This window comes from Strigops habroptila, chromosome 17 (genome assembly GCF_004027225.2).
Source record: "Strigops habroptila isolate Jane chromosome 17, bStrHab1.2.pri, whole genome shotgun sequence".
Classification (NCBI taxonomy): Eukaryota; Metazoa; Chordata; class Aves; order Psittaciformes; family Psittacidae; genus Strigops; species Strigops habroptila.
In genome coordinates, this window is record NC_044293.2 from 5,505,050 (window position 1) to 5,524,876 (window position 19,827).

Here is a 19,827-nt window from a genome sequence, read left to right on the forward strand (position 1 = left end):
GAAGATTAATAAGAATAAAGGTAAAAAGCAGCCCCATGCACAGTGTAATTGGGTCTGGGACATCTCTCCAGGGCTGCGTATTGAAAGGGGGATGGCTTTAACCTGAATCAGAGGAGATTGAGATGGGATATAAGGAAGTTCTTCCCTGTGAGGGTGCTGAGGCGCTGGCACAGGGTGCCCAGAGAAGCTGTGGCTGCCCCATCCCTGGCAGTGTTCAAGGCCAGGTTGGACACAGGGGCTTGGAGCAACCTGCTCTAGTGGAAGGTGTCCCTGCCTGTGGCTTTAAGGATGAGATTTAAGGTCCCTTCCAACCCAAACCATGCTGCAGTGGTGCCCCTGCTCTGAACTAGGACAGGTGAAGGCTGCAGGCAACACAGGGCACGTCTCTCCAACAGGATGCAATTTATTCCCGGCTTTCCGCTCTCGGAGCTGCCCCTTTGATCTCGGAGGACACACTTGCATCCTGGCTTGAAGGCGCTGCTGGTTTTCATTAGCGGCTTCGCTCTGCAAACAGTAGCTGGAATTGCTTGTAGCCTCGCTGGGCTCTTCATAAACCAGCTCAAAGGGACACAGGGAGACAATAAAACCTCACCTGGCTGCGTCTCCTCCCGCAGGCGATGAGGCACCCCAAGGCTTTTGGGCTTCCTGCTTAGAACCATGGAATAGGTTGGAAAGGACCTTAAAGCTCCTCCAGTTCCAACCCCCTGCCACGGGCAGGGACACCTTCCACTAGAGCAGGTTGCTCCAAGCCCCTGTGTCCAACCTGGTTTCTTACCCCGTTGCAGGACACGCTGCCACCAAACCTCGCTTACAGCTCAGGGTATGCTCCTCTCATTTCTAAGGGGCTGTCTGAGCATGTGGAAGCCATTAACTCCCCCGTCACTGTGATTTAAAGTCCCTTTTGATCACCCAGCTTGCAAACGCCTGCCCCCCATTCCCAGCTCTGCAGATCCATGCGGCGAGCAGCTCTCTCCTGTATCCTTCCCGGAGGACTGAGCCTGGCACCCATTTCCCAGGGAATTTCGGCTGCCAGGATGAGGCCGACGTTGCAGTCAGTGTTCCTGCCCTGCAGCAGTGAGATTACCCCATTTCAGGGCTCAATGTGATGCTTTGCTGCGCCCTCCTTTCTCTGCAAACGGCATCACATCCCAATCTGCAGTGCCAGGCTGATGTTTTAGCTATTTCCCTCTTTGCTTTGCCTTCAGCCCCCGGAAAACATTTGGGAGAATCATGTATCAGCAGCTCCAAGCTCAATAAATGTTACCACTAGATGTCAGTGCCTCCCTATGAAGGAAATCCTACATCCGTCCCTGCGAGTTGGCGGCCCTGGAGCAGATCCTGCAGCAGCAAGAGGAGAGTAAAGGGTCCTGCAGCCAGCACCAAACCCACTTGATGGCAAAAAAGGACATAATTCCATTAGTTTTTCTTTTGATGGCAGCAAGTGGGAAGAAATCTCTGCCAGAAAAGCATCTGGGCTTCAAACCATAGCCCTAGCTTTGTGTCCTGCCAAGTTATCTTCAGTAGAACCATCTTAGCTTCCAGGTTGGCAAGTGAGGTTCAAGGAAAGGATTTCTTGCCTTATATTTGCATGAGATTCGGGGCTTGATTTGGAGCAGATGAGAACTGGCAAGTGAATTAAATAGCAAAATGTGCCATCGCAGGATCGATCAGGAATCACTGCACTGCACTATCATAGCCACAAGAGGGCCTCCCTGCCTTGCAAGTGGAGGGTGTTTAGCCTTTGGTACCCCAAAAGCCCTTAAATAAATGGGTTTTCCTTCCTCTTAATGCACTATTTGAGCCTCCCCCAGTGCGGCATCCCATCCCTGGGGTTGCGCATCAACAGCACAAGAGGTTTGTCAGCTGAGAGTGATGCGGGGGGGGCAAACCCTAATTCCCACTGGATCATTTAAATGTGGGAAATCAGACATTTAGGCTTAGGAAAGAGCAGGGATAGTTCTTTCCTAAGGCAGGGTCTCGATTTATCAACTGAATGTGCCACCTCCAAGACCTCTTGGTGCTGTAGCTGCACCATGAGCCGGGTACATCAAGAGTAAAGGGCTGTGATTTGATTTAATTTGGTTTTAAAGGATTCCACATCTGATTTCCAAACCCTCTTAAGGCACCTCCGTGTTGATTCTCTATTTTTAATCTCATTTTGATGTGTAATGCGATCAGCCGCATTCAATTACCTTTCACACCTCGATTTGCAGAGCAATAAAGTCTCACCAGAGGGCAACCTTGCTTCGGGGTGGATTTGGAGCTCCGGTGCAGGTGTGTCTGTAAGGAAGGCAGGTTTACGGCTTTCCAAAATCCAGGGTTAAATCCTATTTCCAGCACTGCAACCTCTCCCCCCAAGGCTTTGTGCTCCTTGGGGAGCTGCTTCTCTGCTTCTCCGCATGGTCTTGAGGCTTGCAAAGTGTCCTGAGACCAGAGAAGAGCCTCCAAGGATCAACAGGTCCTTCCCCAAACCCTTCACAAAGCTGTGTCCAGCCTGGGGTTAAAACCTCCCAATGTGACAGACACCTTCAAGCCTGCCCAAGGGCTGCTTTTCCTATGAACCAGCCCATAAATAGTGCTACAGAAATATGAAAAGATAATGAAAATACTCTTCTCTAGGAAAAAAACCCCAGATCTGAATCCCCCCTTCTCTTTATTCCACTCTTGGGTGGTTTATGGACTGAGGAGAATGAATGAACTTCATAACAGCGTGATGAGCATCCTCAGCATCTGGCTTGTGAACCTCCCTCTGCCCTGGTTTGTTCCAGATGTGCATCATTTTGACAACCTTTCAGGCTTACCCGGATCTGCAGCTTCACCCTTTTGTTTGGTGTCTCCCTGCATCTTTGGTTTATGCATCTCCAAAATGAGCATCCCATAAAGCAAATCAATCAAGGATGGGCCCTGTCTCAGGCAGGTGAAGAGAGAAGGGAATTTAGGACGATTTCTGCATCATAAAATCATAGAGTCACAGACTGGTTTGGGTTGGAAGGGACCTTAACGCTTATCTACTTTCAGCATTCCTTGGTATTCTCATACTGAAGCCCTGATGCCAGAGCTGACATTATGTGTTGGGACCATGAGAGAAGGCAGCAGAGATGCTCCTGCTGCAGGAGCAATGAGATGAGGCGCAGGGATCTTTCTGTGCAGCACCTCTGCACGGGGGGAACAGGCTCATTTGGTTTTTGTTGTGCTGCAGATGTGCTTGAAGACGTTTAAATCACAGATCCTCTCTCATGGGACAGGTAAAGCGCTGCTGCCATCCCTGCTGCATGGGGAACCCAAGGCAGAGCATCCAATCTCTATCATCAGAGCCAGAATGCATCTAAGGAAACTCAGCATCTTCCCGGACCAAGGATGGGGCAGGTTTTAGGTTGCAAAGCCCTGACGTGCTGGGCTTTCTTGCACATCTTGCCCTCACTGACCCTATCCAGACCCAGCCAGCTTTTATTCTCCAAGCCTTTCTTTCCTGGAAAGCAGCCTAACAGCTCACTTTGACTCATCTTCAGTCCCTGGAGAGGATCCTCCTTCCTTGCCCATATGGTGGGGAGCTGGGAGAGCACAGCCTGATCCTTTGGGTGAGAGCCCAGGCCTCTGGTCTGCCAACCTTCCAGACAAAGACAAGTGAAGGGCTTGCAACACCAGCTTTCCCCTGCCTGCAACCTTCCCACTCTGGCCTGGAGATACGGTCTATTTAATACTATTTCTTTTGTGATCTGGAATATCCAGGAGATAGGTGAGGGTTTGGGGGGGGGTTTTTTCTCTTCTTTTTTTTCTAAATGCATCACAACAGTGATGAACAAGAACAACTTATCATTTCCCAGAGGTGAAGCAGGAGGAAGGTGGGAGAAGGAGTGTCCGCACTGCAGACCAGAGTGAGCTACAGACTAGACCTGGCTGAGATAGGATTTACCTTAAAGTGGTTTCTAGGCAAAAATCAAAGTAGAAGCCAAATTTACCTTATATACCTCAATATACCTTATTATCTGTAGCTGTTCAGTGAGGTCCAAAGGCATCTTCCATCTCCATTCCCTGCTTACCATGTGCTTCCCTTTAGGTCACCCATACCCAGGCCATTTCCATTAAATCCAGGCAAACTACAGGGGGATGAAGAGCAGCCAGCTTCATCCCCAAGCACTTGGGAAGATGTAGAGTGAGACCAAGGTGTTCTCTTGGGCTTGCTTCTTTGTACCGATGGAAAGGGCTGTGGGGTGCTGGCAGATCCCTAAAGAAGGGACCTGCTTATTGTTGCCTGGCCCTCACCCTGCTGCTGTGGCTGGTAGCTGTGATCTGCCCCTTTGTGTTGCAGAAGGCACAACAGAGATGTCCCTTTTGCCCACCCTGGTTTGGGAGGGATGTGCCATGGAGATAGAAGATGCCACAACCCAGGGGGCACTCCAGGGCTTTGTCTGGGTCCTCCCCAGTGAAAGGGATTGGGAAAATCACATCATGTCCTTGAGCTACAGGATAAATACAAATGTGCCTCCCTTCTTGTCTGGTGACATGGAGCTGCCTGTAAAGGATGAGCCCTAAGGGCAATATGTGCTCCACAGACTCAGCCAATTTTCTCCTCCCCACAGGCAGGAATATGAAGGCAGCACATGATTTGGCTTGCAAACAAAGCTCTGTCATTCGGTAGGTGATTCCTACCTCATGCCAGCTGATCCATCCTTTGGTTTCAACCCCATAGACTCCAGCACACTGTTAACATCACTGGACAGAGTGAGTCCAGCTAAATCCCAGTGTCCGATGGGATGGAGCGGGTCTCAGCTCAAGCAGAGCCAAAACACTGCATTTTCTGCCTGCCTGTCCCCATCAGGAGGCAATCAGATGTTCTCCAGGCTGGAGATAGAGTCCTGCCAGTTCGGTTTGACTCATTCTCTGCTGCTGGAGAAGATCTGGAGCAGATGGAGGGGCTGGAGCAGCATCGACTAACCCTGGCTTGATGACCTCTAGGCTGAGGTACATGGAGCCAAGGTGCTGTCACGGTGCATGTGGGACCTTCCTGCTCCCTTACCCATAGACATCCAACCCCCTGCCATGGGCAGGGACACCTTCCACTAGAGCAGGTTGCTCCAAGCCCCTGTGTCCAACCTGGCCTTGAACACTGCCAGGGATGGGGCAGCCACAGCTTCTCTGGGCACCCTTTGCCAGCGCCTCAGCACTGCCTTTAAACACGAAAGCCACAACGAGCAAACAGAGCAGAGATGGGGATGAGAGGAAGCACCACAACCTCCCCATCCCGCTCAGCAACCTGCTCATGAATAAACTTCACTCCCAAAATGTCCCCAGGAGCCACGGGACCATGTGCCACCATGGGTGCTGCTATGATCTCCAGGATAAACTTGTCCCATTGAATGGGGCAGGAGAGGAGAAATTCCCTCCTGGCACCTCAAGATGCTCGAGGTTGTGTCCTTTTCCCCGTGCACCTCCTCTCCCTGTGCTGCCCATTTTCTCCTCGTGGTCCTATTGACATCCCTGGGCACAGGGATTCAAACAAAACCCCAGATTCACTGAGCCCAGTGCACTCAGATCATCATCTTGGGTCACAGGTTAGGTGCAAGGCACACAACCAAGCAAACCACAGCATGGGGAAGCGTTGGCACTGAAAGGAGCTGTGGGCTCTGCCTCTTAAGCAACCACCTTGGCTTATATTTCATATGTGCACAAAGCCTAAAGCTGTGCTTGAAGCCTTTGTTGAAATCACATCAAAACCAGCCTGTCTATGGAAAGGCCTTAACTTCATCACTAAACCAACCCAGAGTGCTGGAGAGGAGCGTGGGCTCCTCACGCATCTCCCTGTGCATCCCATCCCCATGTTAGGGTGCTTATTGCTGTCCATAAATCTATTCCTCAGCCACAGAGGGTTACTGAGGGCTCTTCATTGCTCTCCTTTTAGCTGTCCTGCTCCCCAGAAATCCTCATCTTTCTACCTCCCAATAGCATCTTCTGCCCCAGCGTCCTTCCTGGTCCAAGGTGCTGTTCTGATGGACACTCTGTCTGGAAGCACAACAGATGGGGCCACTTAGGGTGGCATTTCACTGGAGTGGCAGGTCTGGAGGAGCACGGAGGGGTCTCAGCCCGGATCTCAGGGCTGGACTCACCTGGCCTGGTAAAAACATGTTAATATCTTCCTGAAGGGGTCAGACAGCTACTGACAAGTCCCCGATGAACTGTCCCCAAACCAGCAAGGAGCAGGGGACTTTCATTTTCGCTGCGCACCCCTTCCCCGACCACAGCTTCCTCCTTGTCGGGGGGGCACAGAGCTTCCTCCCACCCCTTCACCTGGAGCACGAGTGGGGAGCTGCAGGAGGGAGCCCAGCAGATGGGAGCATCCCTGAGGACTGCAGGGTCCCCTTCGGCACTGCAAGAATACAAGTGAAGAGGGTCCGCATCCCACATCCTCATCCCATCCAACCCCACATTCCCACCCCATCCCACATCCCCATCCCACTCCCCTGTCTCATTCCATCCCACACCCCCATCCCTTTCCATCTTATTCCACCCCATCCCACCCCATCCCACCCTCCCATGCCATGCTATGCTATGCCATGCCATCCTATCCCATTCCCCTTATCCCATCCCATTCCATCCTATCCCATACCCTCATCCCACCTCATCTCCCCCATTCCATCCCATGCTATCTCATCCTACCTTCCCAGGCCATCCCACCCCCCCATCCCATCCTATTTCGTCCTATTCCTGCCCATCCCATCCCACCCCATACCCCCAGCTCATCCCATTTCCCCCCTCTCCCCATTCCATCCTACCCCGCCCTACCCTCCCAAGCCATCCCATTTAATTTCAGCGCAGCCCACCCCCTTCATCCCACCTCTCCCCATCCCACCCACCCCATCCCATTCCCCCCTCTCTATCCCATCCCACCCGCCGCGGTCCCGCCCCGGGCGGAGCTCGGCTCTGCCGGCCCCGCTGCTCTGGGCTCTCCCGCTCCGCTCCGCGGCTCCGTCCCCCGGCCGCGGAGTGGCTGCGGCGGCCCGAAGCCGCGCCCGCTCTCCCGCCCCGTCCGTCCGCATATAACCGCTCCGCGCCCCGCACGGCAGGTAGCGGCGGGGCAGGCGGCTCGCACGGCCGCTGCGCTCCCCCAGCCCCCGCCTGCGAACAGGAGGACGAAGAAGAAGGGGGGGCCCGATCTGCTTTCTCCCCCCCCGCCGCCGCCTCCCCGACCCCCGATGTGATCCCGCCGGGACGATGCTGCCGCTGCTGCCGCTGCTGCTGTTGGGCGCCCCGGGGCTGAGCCTGCCCCTGGACGACACCGAGGTGGTGACCCCGCTCCGCCTGGACCCGGACATCAACGGCAGATCCTACTTCAGGCGGGGGCCCGCCGAGCCGCCCCGGGGGGGGCAGGCGGTGGTTTTCCAGCTCTCGGCTTTCGGGGAGGATTTCTACCTCCACCTCACCCCCGATGCTCACTTCATCGCTCCCGCCTTCGCCGCTCATTACCTGGGGGCCGCCGCCCGCCCCGGCCCCGGCCTCCGGCACTGCTTTTATTCAGGGGATGTCAACGCCGACCGGGAGTCTTTCGCCGCCCTCAGTCTTTGCGGGGGGCTCCGGGGGGCTTTCGGCTACCGAGGAGCCGAGTACATCATCAGCCCGCTGGCTGGGGGCGCAGCCGGCGGGGCGCACCGCCTCCAGCGCCGCAGCCCCGGCCGCCCCGTCGGGGCCGGAGCATCCCGCTGCGCCGTGGGCTCCGGGCTCACCCCCGGCGTGCTGCAGGCGCTGGATAAGTACCGGGGACGCGGAGGGGGGAAAGGGGGTCGGGCCAAGCGCTTTGCCTCGGTCCCCCGGTATGTGGAGACCTTGGTGGTGGCTGATGAGTCGATGGTGAAGTTCCATGGGGATGATCTCCAGCACTACCTGCTCACGCTGATGGCCACGGCCGCCCGCCTCTACAAGCACCCCAGCATCCGGAACCCCATCCAGATCTCCGTGGTCAAGTTCCTCCTCATTGGGCAGGATGATAAAGGGCCCAAAGTGACCGGGAATGCCGCCCTCACCCTCCGCAACTTCTGTGCCTGGCAGAAGAAGTGGAACAAGGTCAGCGACAAGCACCCCGAGTACTGGGACACCGCCATCCTCTTCACCAAGCAGGTGGGTGCAAGGGGGGATGACCCAGAGGTGCTGCCCCCCATTTTAAGGAGCCCCACACCGTGCTAAGGTCCCTTGCCACCTCCACCCCACCTCTAGTGCACACTGGAGAAGGTCGCACTTGTGGCCAATCCCCCTTTCCCAATGGATCCTCCATCCTCATGGTGCTGGGGCTGTGTGGACCAAGACCCCTAGAGCCAGCCCTTGCTGTCCTCTGGGCAGGTTTTGAGCAGCAGCCCTGCCAGGGGGCTGAGTGAGGCCAAGGGCTGTGCAAAGGCAGGTTGTCCCCATGGGCAGAAACCTGCTGCTCCATCCCCAGCCTCCTGGCAGGAGCCCCGGCGGCTCTGGCACAGGCAGCCGCCACCCCAAAACATGGGGTGTGAGCCCAGAAGAGGAGGAGCATGGCCCTGCTTCCCTCTCCTTGGCTGGGAATTGCTCACGGTGCCACCTGCCAAAAAGGATCCCACCTCTCCCTGCTTCCTCTGACTCATGCGGGGTCCTCCTGAGAACCTGGACCTCTCCTGCGTGCTGGCTGCTCCGCATGGACCTGGTTCAGGGCTGGAAGGAAAGCACCAGAGATAGAGCCAGCGCTTGCAGACCTTGCAGGGGCAGAGGTGAGAGTGTTCCCCACCTCTGCTGTGAGCTGGCTGCATCCCTGTGGAGGGGAAAGGGCCTTTTCCTTACCTTCAGCATGGGCTCCACAGCTCCATGGGACAGCTCCATCCTCCCTCTGGGATTAAACTGGGTGACATGGAAGTGGTGACACCACTCCCAGAGCCTCCCCCCAAATGCTGCTCCTCTTCCCCACTGTCCTGTCAGTGCAGTGCCAAGCTGGGGGTGCTGCATCCTGCACGCCAAACTGGTGATGGGAGCGAGGAAGGATGTGCCCAGCTTGAAGAGGGTGATCATGTCTTACCTTGGCTTTGCCAGCAAGAGCACCTTGTGTTTCCTCATTCCTCAATCCCTGCCCAGATGTTTAGGATTAGGGGCAGGTCAGGAACTCCCCTCAACAGCAGGGACACCATTCCCAAAACATCTTTCCAGGTCAACCACTCATGGGTGGGAAGAGTATAGCATCCAGCTTAGTTCAGCTGCCCCTACCCTGGCATCAGAGCATTCCTGGACCAGGAATGATGAGAGACCTCATCCTTGTCCCTGGGCAGGGACCATGACCTCCATCCAGCTGTAAATCCCACTGGAGCACAGGCAGGGTCAAACCCCAGCCTGCCGGAGCAGGGTGGCTGCAGACAGGAGGATGTCTGCTGACACCCCAGCTCCATCCCTGATGGAAACCCAGCGAGGTCACCAGAGCCACACGTGGGTCGGATTCGATCCCAGCGATTCCAAGGCTGCGGATCACGGCCATGCTGCATTCTTTATACGTTGCTAACCCAGCCATTCCTGAAATCCCAAGGCAAGCTCAGTGCAAAGGCACACGATGGAAGAGACATCTGCCTTCCTTGAGTGCATCCATCTGTGGTCCCCTGACACCCCAACGCTTCTCTCCCTGCCAAAAAGCTGTTACAAAAGCCCCCGACTTAAATTTCACCTCCAGTCCTGTTGATAGGCAGCTTCCAGTTGTTTGAATGGGGCAGCCCTCTCCCGCTTGGCTCTGCTCCATCCTGATGTTGCCTGCGCTGGATTGTGGATTTGCCTTTTGGGATCTCAGTCCTGCTAATGGGTGCACATCTGCCAGCAACCATGGCCATGGGACCTTCTTACCTGAGCTAGTGCTTGTTGGAGCCTTCAGCTGCACTCCTGCCTCTTGGAAACAGCATCAGACACCACAGCAAAGGGCTTGGCCGTGCTTCTCACCCATTCTGAACCTCAATGTCCCACCAGCAAAGGTTTGATGAACGTCTTTGACCAACTGGACTAAAGAACATCTGGAATCTGAATCTGGAAACCTGTGTGTAAGGCTCAGCCTTCTGGGGTTGCTTTGGATGCACAAGGGAAGCCTCCATGATAGGGAGAGTGGTCCTCACCTTGATCTCTGTGGAGGTGAATCAGTGCACAAGGATCCCTCCCATCTGACCTGCAGAACATCTCGAGACATTCCTAAGGGGATGAAGAGAAGCCTTGGAAGTGCCTACATGGGAAGGTCAGGATGGCAGGAGAGTCCCAGGGGAGCTGCTTGCCCCTGGGGCACTGAGCATCCCCCCTGCATTTGGGCTGGCAGCAGGGGGGTATCAGTGACAGTGAACTCAAGGCAGAGCTGTTCCTTTGCACGCTGCTTTCCCACCTTGAGCTCCTCTCTATTCCCCTCCATAGCTCCATCCTTGTGTTGCCTCCCCTCCTGCACCCCTGCAAGCCTGGAGGATGCATTCTGAGGGGGTTAGGAGCCCTTATGAGAGCCCACAGATGCTGCCCCAGGAGGCTGCATCTTGGAGCTTGGGAACACCTCATTAAGAGCTGCTCACTCATGTACCCGCAGCGGCAGGAGAAGTGGGTCAGTGTGTCAGTGCAGGTGATGGGCCAGGAGCCAAAACCTCACTGCTCCAGCAGGGAAAGAGCAGCAATTCAAAGAGCAGCAAGCTGCGAGTGCATCACCTCTTCTTTGTGATGCTGTGTCACCCCCTTGGACCCACCATCACGCCCCAAACCCCAGCTTGGGCAAGCTGCATCCCTGGCGTGATGCTCAGCGTGGCGATACACTGGTTCCCTGGGACAAGGGCTTGCCAGCCCCATTTAGTCACCTGGGATTCGGGATGCCACCGGCTTGTCCCTGTGCAGTGATGGGTGGTGGGATCAGGGGCACAGAGCAAGAGCTGAACCTGGTTGTACAATGAGGTTTTCCACCCGCTGCAATAGCCCAGATCCAGGCGTTCCTTCACCTCACCTTGCCACAGATCACAGCCTGGTCTGTGCCTCCCGGCTCTGTAGCCACAGGGCTCCTCTTAAAGCCATCTGGGGCTCTCTGGAGCCACCGGGACTGTTTTTTACCCGCGGCTGAACCTGCCTGAGCTTGGAATCTTCTCTGGAAATGTTGGCAGAGCAGCTTGTGCGAGGGTTCGAGCAGCGCCTTGGCCAGGGAGCACCGAGCATGAATCACACTTATTTATAGCCCACAGAGTCCCTTACGTTTCCCTTTCATGTGGAAAGCAGCTCCCTGACTCTTGCGTGGCCTCCACGGCAGCTCCCACCCCTGCTGGGACAGCACTGAGGGATGGGGTGATGCTCCATCCCCAACAGACCCCAGCAGGGGAAGGAAGCATCAAGGCATCCACCAGGCTGCATCTTCAAATGGACCTTTCATTAGCACAAGCACCTTTGGATCTTGAAGAAGGGCAGATCCACCGATAATGAGACCCTTCCCAACCTCTCTCCCAGCAGCATCTATGTGGGGTCTGGCTGTCCTTGAGTTGGGCTGGTTTGTTCTTCCATCAGCTGGGCTTGGAGTGGCTGTAAAGTGTCTTCGAGAGGCAGGAACACTTCCCATAGCCTTGGGAACCTCTGGACCCAGTCCAGGAGCTCCTTATTCCTAGGAAGAAGTAGAGAAATGAGGCTGAGAAATGGGTCAGCTCTCAGCCCAAGGCCAAGTGCCTTCCCATCCACCCATCTGGGTCTGGTCCTTGAGCTTGCATTGAAGAATGGAGCTAGAATGACTCTATCCCAATGACTCTGGTGCTAAAGCCACCTCTACCCTGGGCAGAGGAGCTGTTTGGGTGGGAAGAGCTGTCACTGAAGGCCTGGGAGGATGCTGTGCACAAAAACATCCCAGTGCCAGGGTGAAATGCAAACACACCATTGCAGCCTGGTCAGGGTCAGGATTGAGGTTTCCAGCCCGGTGGTCCCCATCCCTTTGGGCTGCCTCCTCCCAGCAGCCTGGGGTCAGCTCCCCATGGGACGCTTGGGCTGGGATGGGGATGGGAGCAGTGATGCTGGTGCTGTCCATGGGGATAACCTCTTTTCTCCATACCCTGCAGGACCTGTGTGGTGCCACCACGTGCGACACTCTGGGCATGGCGGATGTGGGTACCATGTGTGACCCCAAGCGGAGCTGCTCTGTCATCGAGGACGATGGGCTGCCTTCGGCTTTCACCACTGCCCATGAGCTGGGTAAGGCTCCTGCTCTCCGATTCCTGCCGGGAGGAATGCCAGGAGGTCCAAAATAACCCTCCTCCGGAAGATGAGACAATAACCGGTGTCTGGAGATGGGGAAACTCCACCTTGGGGCATGAGACCCGGCTGGGAGAGAGCTGCTGGCGAAGCAAAAGGCTTTGCTGTTGTGGTTGCTACCTGGGCTGGGCTCGCAGCATCCTTTGGGATATGCCCATAGGCCTAAAACAACAGGAACCTACCTCTGGAGACACTTGTGGTGCTCGGTGGGAGGAGGAAGAGGAGGAAGGATGGGGTTGAGCACTGAAGTTTCCTTCTCTTTGCCATTTCCCTTCCTTTCCACATGCACAAAGCAGCCGGGACAGCGGGAATGGTGCTGGTCCTGCAAGCTCCTGCTGCTTGTGTGGAGCCTTATCCTTCCCCGTGTGTCCCTTGGGCTGCCCACAGCCACTGCAATCCCTGCAATTGTCTGCCCCACTCCGTGCCTGGGTTTCCCCCATTGCAAGAAGCTTGGCTCTCTGTGCCAAGCGGGGTTATTCATGCTGTCCCTCTTTCTCCCTTTCCCAGGCCACGTCTTCAACATGCCCCATGACAATGTGAAGGCTTGTGAGGAGGTCTTCGGCCGGCTGAAGACCAACCACATGATGTCCCCCACCCTCATCCAGATCGACCGTGCCAACCCCTGGTCAGCCTGCAGCGCTGCCATCATCACCGACTTCCTCGACAGCGGCCATGGTGAGCCCTCTTACCTGTGTCCTGCCCCTGGGGAGCAGGACCCATGCCTGGGGCTCGTTGATGGGCTGTGGAGCAGCTCTTCTCCCCACTCTGCAAACAAAGATAGAAGGAGTGGAGTCACCATCCCTGGAAGTGTTCTAAACACGTGCAGACGAGGCCCTCAGTGACATGGGTTAGTGGTGGCCTTGGCAGTGCTGGGGAATGGTTGGACTTGATGGTCTCGAAGCTCTCTTCCAACCTGGTTGATTCTATGATTCCACCTGAGGCTGCCATGTGTCACCAAGAGATGGAGTCACTTGGGTCTGCCCTTGGGTAGCATCCATGGGGTTGGGGTAGCTTTGGCCATCCCCACGCTGGTGTGTACAACCCCCCAGGACCCCACAGACCTCCCCATCCTCCCTGCTGCAGGAGACTGCTTGCTGGACCAGCCTGCCAAGCCCATCCCGCTGCCCGAAGACCTGCCGGGGACGAGCTACAGCCTGAACCAGCAGTGCGAGCTGGCCTTCGGGGTGGGCTCCAAGCCCTGCCCCTACATGCAGTACTGCGCCAAGCTGTGGTGCACGGGCAAGGCACGGGGCCAGATCGTCTGCCAGACCCGGCACTTCCCCTGGGCCGACGGCACGAGCTGCGGCGAGGGGCGCTTCTGCCTCAAGGGCTCCTGTGTTGAGAGGCATAACATCAGTAAGTACAGGGTGAGTACCTGCCCCAGGAGCCCCAGAGCATCCCCTGGGGTCACCCTGAGCTTTGGCTGAGGGATTCCCCCTCCTCCTGGTGCTGGGGGCACACTGATGTGGAAAGAGATGGAGGTCGCTGGGGCACTGTGTAGTGCTCAAGGAGGGATGATGCTCTGCTCCATCCAGCCCCACATGGGCTTAGGAGCAACTGGAAGAGGTTTTGCTTTATAAGGGATGCTGAGAGCCCCTGCTCCATCCAGCCCCAAATGGGTTTAGGAGCAACTGGAAGAGATTTTGCTTGCCAAAGGATGCTGAAAGCCTCTGCTCCATTGAGCCCCAAATGAGTTTGGGGGCATCTGGAAGAGGTTTTGTTTGCCAAAGGATGCTGAGAGCCCCTGCTCCATCCAGCCCCACATGGGTTTAGGAGCAACTGGAAGAGGTTTTGCTCTATAAGGGATGTTGAGAGCTCCTGATCCATCCAGCCCCACATGGGTTTGGGGGTATCTGGCAGAGGTTTTGCTTTACAAGGGATGCTGAGAGCCCTTGCTCAGGATGGAGCTGGTGGTAAAGGGGACGCAGCATCTCATCCCACCGCATCCCCGCAGGTGGATGGTGGCTGGGCCAAGTGGGCGCCCTATGGGCAGTGCTCGAGGACGTGTGGTGGAGGGGTGCAGCTGGCCAAGCGGGAGTGCACCCACCCCGTGCCTGCCAACGGGGGCTCCTACTGCGAGGGCATCCGCGTCAAGTACCGCTCCTGCAACCTGGAGCCCTGCTCTGCTGCAGGTAAGGGCTTGCGCGCCCCTGGTTCTCTGCATGACCTGTAACAGCCCCTAAAGCTGGAGCTGCAGCTCCATAGAATCCCAGCCTGGTTTGGGCTGAAGGGACCTTAAAGCTCATCCAGCTCCAGCCCCCTGTCATGAGCAGGGACACCTTCCACTAGAGCAGGTTGCTCCAAGCCCCTGTGTCCAACCTGGCCTTGAACACTGCCAGGGATGGGGCAGCCACAGCTTCTCTGGGCACCCTGTGCCAGCACCTCAGCACCCTCACAGGGAAGAACTACTTCCTTATATCTAACCTGAACTTGCCCTGTTTCAGTTTGAACCCATCACCCCTTGTCCTGTCACTACAGTCCCTGATGAAGGTCCCTCTCCATCATCCTCGTAGCCCCCTTCAGACACTGAAGCTGCTCTGAGGTCTCCACGCAGCTTCTCTTCTCCAGGCTGAACAGCCCCAATGTTCTCAGCCTGTCTCCATACAGGAGGTGCTCCAGCCCCTGAGCATCCTCGTGGCCTCCTCTGGACTTGCTCCACCAGCTCCATGTCCGCCTGATGCTGAGGACACCAGAAGCGCACACAGTGCTACAAGTGGTGATCCCCAATCCCACGCACATCCACTTTCTTTTTCCAGTGCCGGGAAAGAGCTTCCGTGAGGAGCAGTGTGAGGCCTTCAACGGATACAGCCACAGCACCAACCGCCTCACCACATCCGTCTCCTGGGTCCCCAAATACTCCGGTGTCTCCCCCCGGGATAAATGCAAACTCATCTGCCGAGCTAATGGCACCGGTTACTTCTACGTGCTGGCACCCAAGGTGGGTGAGGGACCCCGTGGTCACCACTGGGGCTGTGGGATGACTCCAACGTGCCTGGAAATGAAGGATTTCTCCTTGTTTTGTGGGTAGCTGGTGTTAGAGGAGGGTGTGGAGGAGGAGAATCCAACCAGCTGGTGTGAATCAGCCTGGATGTGCCTGCTTCCTTCTTTCAGGGCTGGAGCTGGTCTGTGGAGGGACTTCCTTGAGGCCTGTAAAGGTGCCTCTGGGATATGCCCATAGTCCTGAAATAGAGGATGATCATCACAGATGTGGGTAGGGTGGTGTTACCCGTGTTCCCTTTGCACCAGTGCAATAGAAAGAGCAGAGTAAAGGGATGTAGTGCCATCAAAGACCCTAAAGATCCCTAGTGCCAAGCAGAGCATGAGCAAAGAGTGCTGTGGTGCCTGCTGGCATCATCTCAGGAGCCCTTGGATGGATCTGGGTGGTTGGTGGGGTGGCAGAGGGAAACACAGCAGTTGTTTTGCTCTTGCAGGTTGTGGATGGGACCCCTTGCTCCCCAGACTCCACCTCGGTCTGTGTCCAGGGCAAATGCATCAAAGCAGGTTGTGATGGGAAGCTGGGCTCCAAGAAGAAGTTTGACAAGTGCAGTGTCTGTGGAGGAGACAACAAGAGCTGCAAGAAGGTCTCAGGCTTGTTCACCAAACCCATGTAAGTGCTTTATGACCACGTGTGCTTCCCCCTCTCCCAGCTCTGCTCTTTGGGGTGGGTGCAGGAAGGTCATGGAGATGGTTTGGGGTTGGAACTAGATGATCTTTAAGGTCCCTTCAAACCCCAACCATTCTATGGTGACGGGTCTAAGTTCACCCCAAGTAAAACCTCCTGGTGCTAGCCCCCATCACTTCATGGAGAGCTGGGCTAGCTCTGCAGGAGAAGCAGGACACATTTAACCTGCTGTTGGCTTCTGCTGGTGGAGTTCTCTCTGGTACATCCACACTGTTGAGCCAGAGGAACTGAAGACCTTCCTATATCTGGCTGAGCTCAGCCTAGGTGAAACTCAGTGTAAGGAGGAGATTCCAAACGAGCTTCATGGGAGATAAGCATCAGGGTGGGAAGATCTTGAGACTTGTGGTTGAGACCCCATCACAGTGGGATGTCCTCCTGCTTAATGCCCTGCCCTTCCCTTCCAGGCACGGCTACAACTTCGTGGTGGTCATCCCCGCGGGGGCCTCCAACATCGACATCAGGCAGCGGGGCTACAAGGGGCTCATCAGCGACGACAACTACCTGGCGCTGAAGAACGGGCAGGGCAAGTACCTGCTGAACGGGCACTTCATCGTCTCGGCGGTGGAGAGGGACCTGATGGTGAAGGGCAGCGTCCTGCGGTACAGTGGCACCGGCACCGCCGTCGAGAGCCTCCAGGCCTTCAAACCCATCCAGGAGCCCCTGACTCTGGAGGTGCTCTCCGTGGGGAAGATGACCCCTCCCCGGGTGCGCTACTCCTTCTACCTCCCCAAGGAGAGCAAGGAGGACAAAGCCTCCTACAGGAAGGAGGGCAGGACCCCGCCGGACCTCAACAACAGCGTCCTCAGCCTGTCCAACCGCCTGGATGGCGGGAGGCCGAGCTACAAACGTCCCTCCTACAAGTGGGCAGCGGGCGGATGGGAAGCGTGCTCCGTCACCTGCGGCGATGGGCTGCAGAAGCGCTCGGTGGCTTGTCATGACTCCTATGGGCAACCCGCGGCCGAGTGCGATGCTGCGCAGCGCCCGGCTGAGGTCCGGCTCTGCGGGGAGCCCTGCCCCGCCTGGGATGCTGGACCATGGTCACCCTGCTCCAAGAGCTGTGGTCGCGGGTTCAAGAGGCGGGCGCTGAAGTGCTCGGTCCCAGCCGGGCGCCTGCTCCCGCGGGAGAGCTGCAATTCCCGGAGGAAGCCCCAGGAGCTGGATTTCTGCACCTTGAGGCCGTGCTGAGCAGGTTCCGGGGTGCTGTGTGAGGAAGGGCATGGTGCTTCTCTGGCTGGGTGCGGCTGAGGAGCAGCCAGGGGTGGGGATGGGGGAGATGTCCATAGCACATAGAAAACAGGGGGGGGAAAGGAATAAAACGGGGGAAAACCAAAGGGACCGGGTGTGGGGACAGAGCACACACACCCCATGGGTCTGAGAGGGATGTCACCGACCAGGTCGCTCGGAGACAGAGGAGGAACAAACATCTACCTCGAAGCTGCTGAATGACGCGGAAACCCATCGGCAGAGGCTGGGATCAGGAAGGAAACACAGATGGGAACGAGGAGGATCACTGCCCGGGATGGATCTGAGTACAGGGAGATGCCCCTATATTGCACAGCCAAAGCCTCCCCTGTCTTCCCAGGGCCCAGCCTACCTCCCCCCTCCTTGGGCTCCCCCAACACTTGTGCTCAATGGGACCAAAAAAGATTTATCAATGCAATGATGGCAACTGACATTGTCCAACCACCAAGGTGCTGGGACTGATGCTTCCACTGGTGAGGACTCTGCTGCCTGGGGTGGTCCTTCGAGCCCCAGCAGCATCCCTGGGCCAGGCTGGAAGGTGTTGGCTTTATTGTGGTTTTCTTCTCATGTTTATGACCTGACCAGTGTAGATTTTATGGTGCTTAACTCTGTATTGTTTTAACCTCCTTCCTTCCCCCTCCATCCCAATGGATGTAAACCTTGTGGAGAGGTATTCCCAGTGGGCTCTCACACCTGGATGAGGGTTCCCTATGGTGCTTTGGGATGGGGCTGTGTGAGCATCCTGTGTGTAGCTGGATGCTCCTTCACACCCTGATCCAGGGCAGGTTCTAAACCACCCGCCTTAAGCTTTTCAGGGTTCAAAGGGATCACTCTGGACCTGAGATTGGAGCTGTCATCCCAAACCAAGCAACTGTACTGTAGTGTATGGGGCCAGACACAGCCCCACCAGCCACTGGTACTTGACTCCGCTCTGGAAATGGTGCTCACTGCTTAATGGGACCAATATGCTGTGCACAGAGAGCCCACTGCCCTCCAGCCAGGAGGGCCAGGACGGGTTATGTTTCCTCTGCATTAAGCCCCTCTGAGACATCCTGAGCTGAGCAGAGCTGGGGGGATCCCTCCAGCATCACTTGAGCTGTGGCAGTGGAGGATAAACCGGGTTTTCCTGTGGGAAAGGGGCTCAGTGGGGTATGGACATGCAGAAGGCAGCTTTGAACCTCTTGTTACAACCAGTTTCCCCCTCCAGGGTTTCATGCAGGGTTTATTCCGTACCTCGGATATAGCACCGTGCCCATTGCGGCTGGAGGTGACCATTCAACACATCACTCGGGTCTTTTACTCAGATCAAATCATCAGGGACCACTTCACTGGTGAAGGTGTCTCTGAACCCATTAGCTGTGACTGGGAGTAAGCCAGAGCCCCTGTGTTGAGTGATGCACTTACTGGGAGCAGCAGGAAGGAGCTATAGGGAGGACACACAGGTGACAGGGAGGCAGAAGATGCTGTCTCAGCCGCTAGAGGCTTGCTCGGTCCCATGCAGGTGTAGCATGGAAACTCCTTGTGCCCTTTCTGCCCCAATATTGTGGGCAAGGGGAAGAAGATCACAAGGGACAGGACAGAGGGAGCACAAGGATTCCCTTGCTAGACCTTTCCATCAGGATTCCCTTGCTAGACCTTTCCATCAGCTTACAAACTCCTCATGACAACGTTTGGGGAGCCATCCTCATGGACTGGCATAGTGCCTTTTGAACACAGGAATGTTCTGGGCCTACACACTGCTTGATAGAGTCATGGAATGATCTGGGTTGGAAAGGACCTTAAGATCACCCAGTTCCTACTCCCTGCCATGGGCAGGGATGCCTCACACTAGACCATGTCAGGAGCAGATGCTGTGGTTGCCCTGTGGAATGGGATTCCATGTTCTAGCAAATCCAGAACTCCATTCCCACTACTCCCAGGTCTCCATTCCCATCATCAGATCCATTCTGGAGGGTTTTCCTGCATAGCCAAGCTTTCATTTGGGGACAGAGCTCTGAGGACCTGCCCTTTTGTCTCTTGCTACCCCAAGAGATGGTTTCCAAGCCACTGAGAACCTGTCACCCTTGTCTGTGGGGAGGGGAAGGACTCTTTGTGTGTGGTTCTTTTGCCAAGTGTGCAGCAAAAGGATGGAGATGCCACTCGGACTGGCTGCTTTGTGTATACCATGTATACTGAACACCGATCTCTGCTGTTCGTGCCGCGATAGCAAACCTGAAATAAACTGTATTTAAAGTCACCCGGCTCCCCAGGGCACACAGTGGTGCCCGTGTCCTTTACCTGGGGGCTGTGGAGCATCTCCTATCACCATCCCAGCCTCTTTGAAGCCTCAACTCATGAGCTGAAGGAAAGAAAAGACCCTTTGAAAGCCCAACGTGGTTGTTCTGACCTGCTTCTGCTACAGGATGTGTTATGGGCAGCAACAAAGGAGCCTGAAGGAGCCCGGTGGTGGGTTAGTCCCTGCACTGAGATGTTAAATGCATGAGGGTGGTTGGTTTGAGCCCGGAATCAGGCTGCTCTTTGTCAGGGTAACAGCACTATAGAGTTAAATGGGTTAACGTACACTGGAACAGCACTCTCACATCCTGGAACAACCCGTGTCCATGCATACCATTGTCTGGGACACACGTGCTGTTCCGGAGTCATCCGCTCCATGTGCTGACAAAGCCTTAGTCACAGCC

The 19,827-nt window shown here is 56.1% G+C and overlaps 1 protein-coding gene across 1 annotated transcript; it reads left to right on the forward strand.

Annotated features, from left to right (window-relative positions):
* The first annotated feature begins 7,069 nt into the window (after nucleotides 1–7,069).
* On the forward strand, nucleotides 7,070–19,385 carry ADAMTS15 (ADAM metallopeptidase with thrombospondin type 1 motif 15). The gene is made up of 8 exons (XM_030505566.1): nucleotides 7,070–8,109; nucleotides 12,033–12,165; nucleotides 12,733–12,900; nucleotides 13,309–13,592; nucleotides 14,180–14,357; nucleotides 14,982–15,163; nucleotides 15,657–15,832; nucleotides 16,312–19,385. Exons 1-8 carry the CDS (start codon nucleotides 7,210–7,212, stop codon nucleotides 17,090–17,092), a joined length of 2,802 nt encoding a protein of 933 aa, XP_030361426.1. The 5' UTR covers nucleotides 7,070–7,209; the 3' UTR covers nucleotides 17,093–19,385.
* The last annotated feature ends 442 nt before the right edge of the window (nucleotides 19,386–19,827 follow it).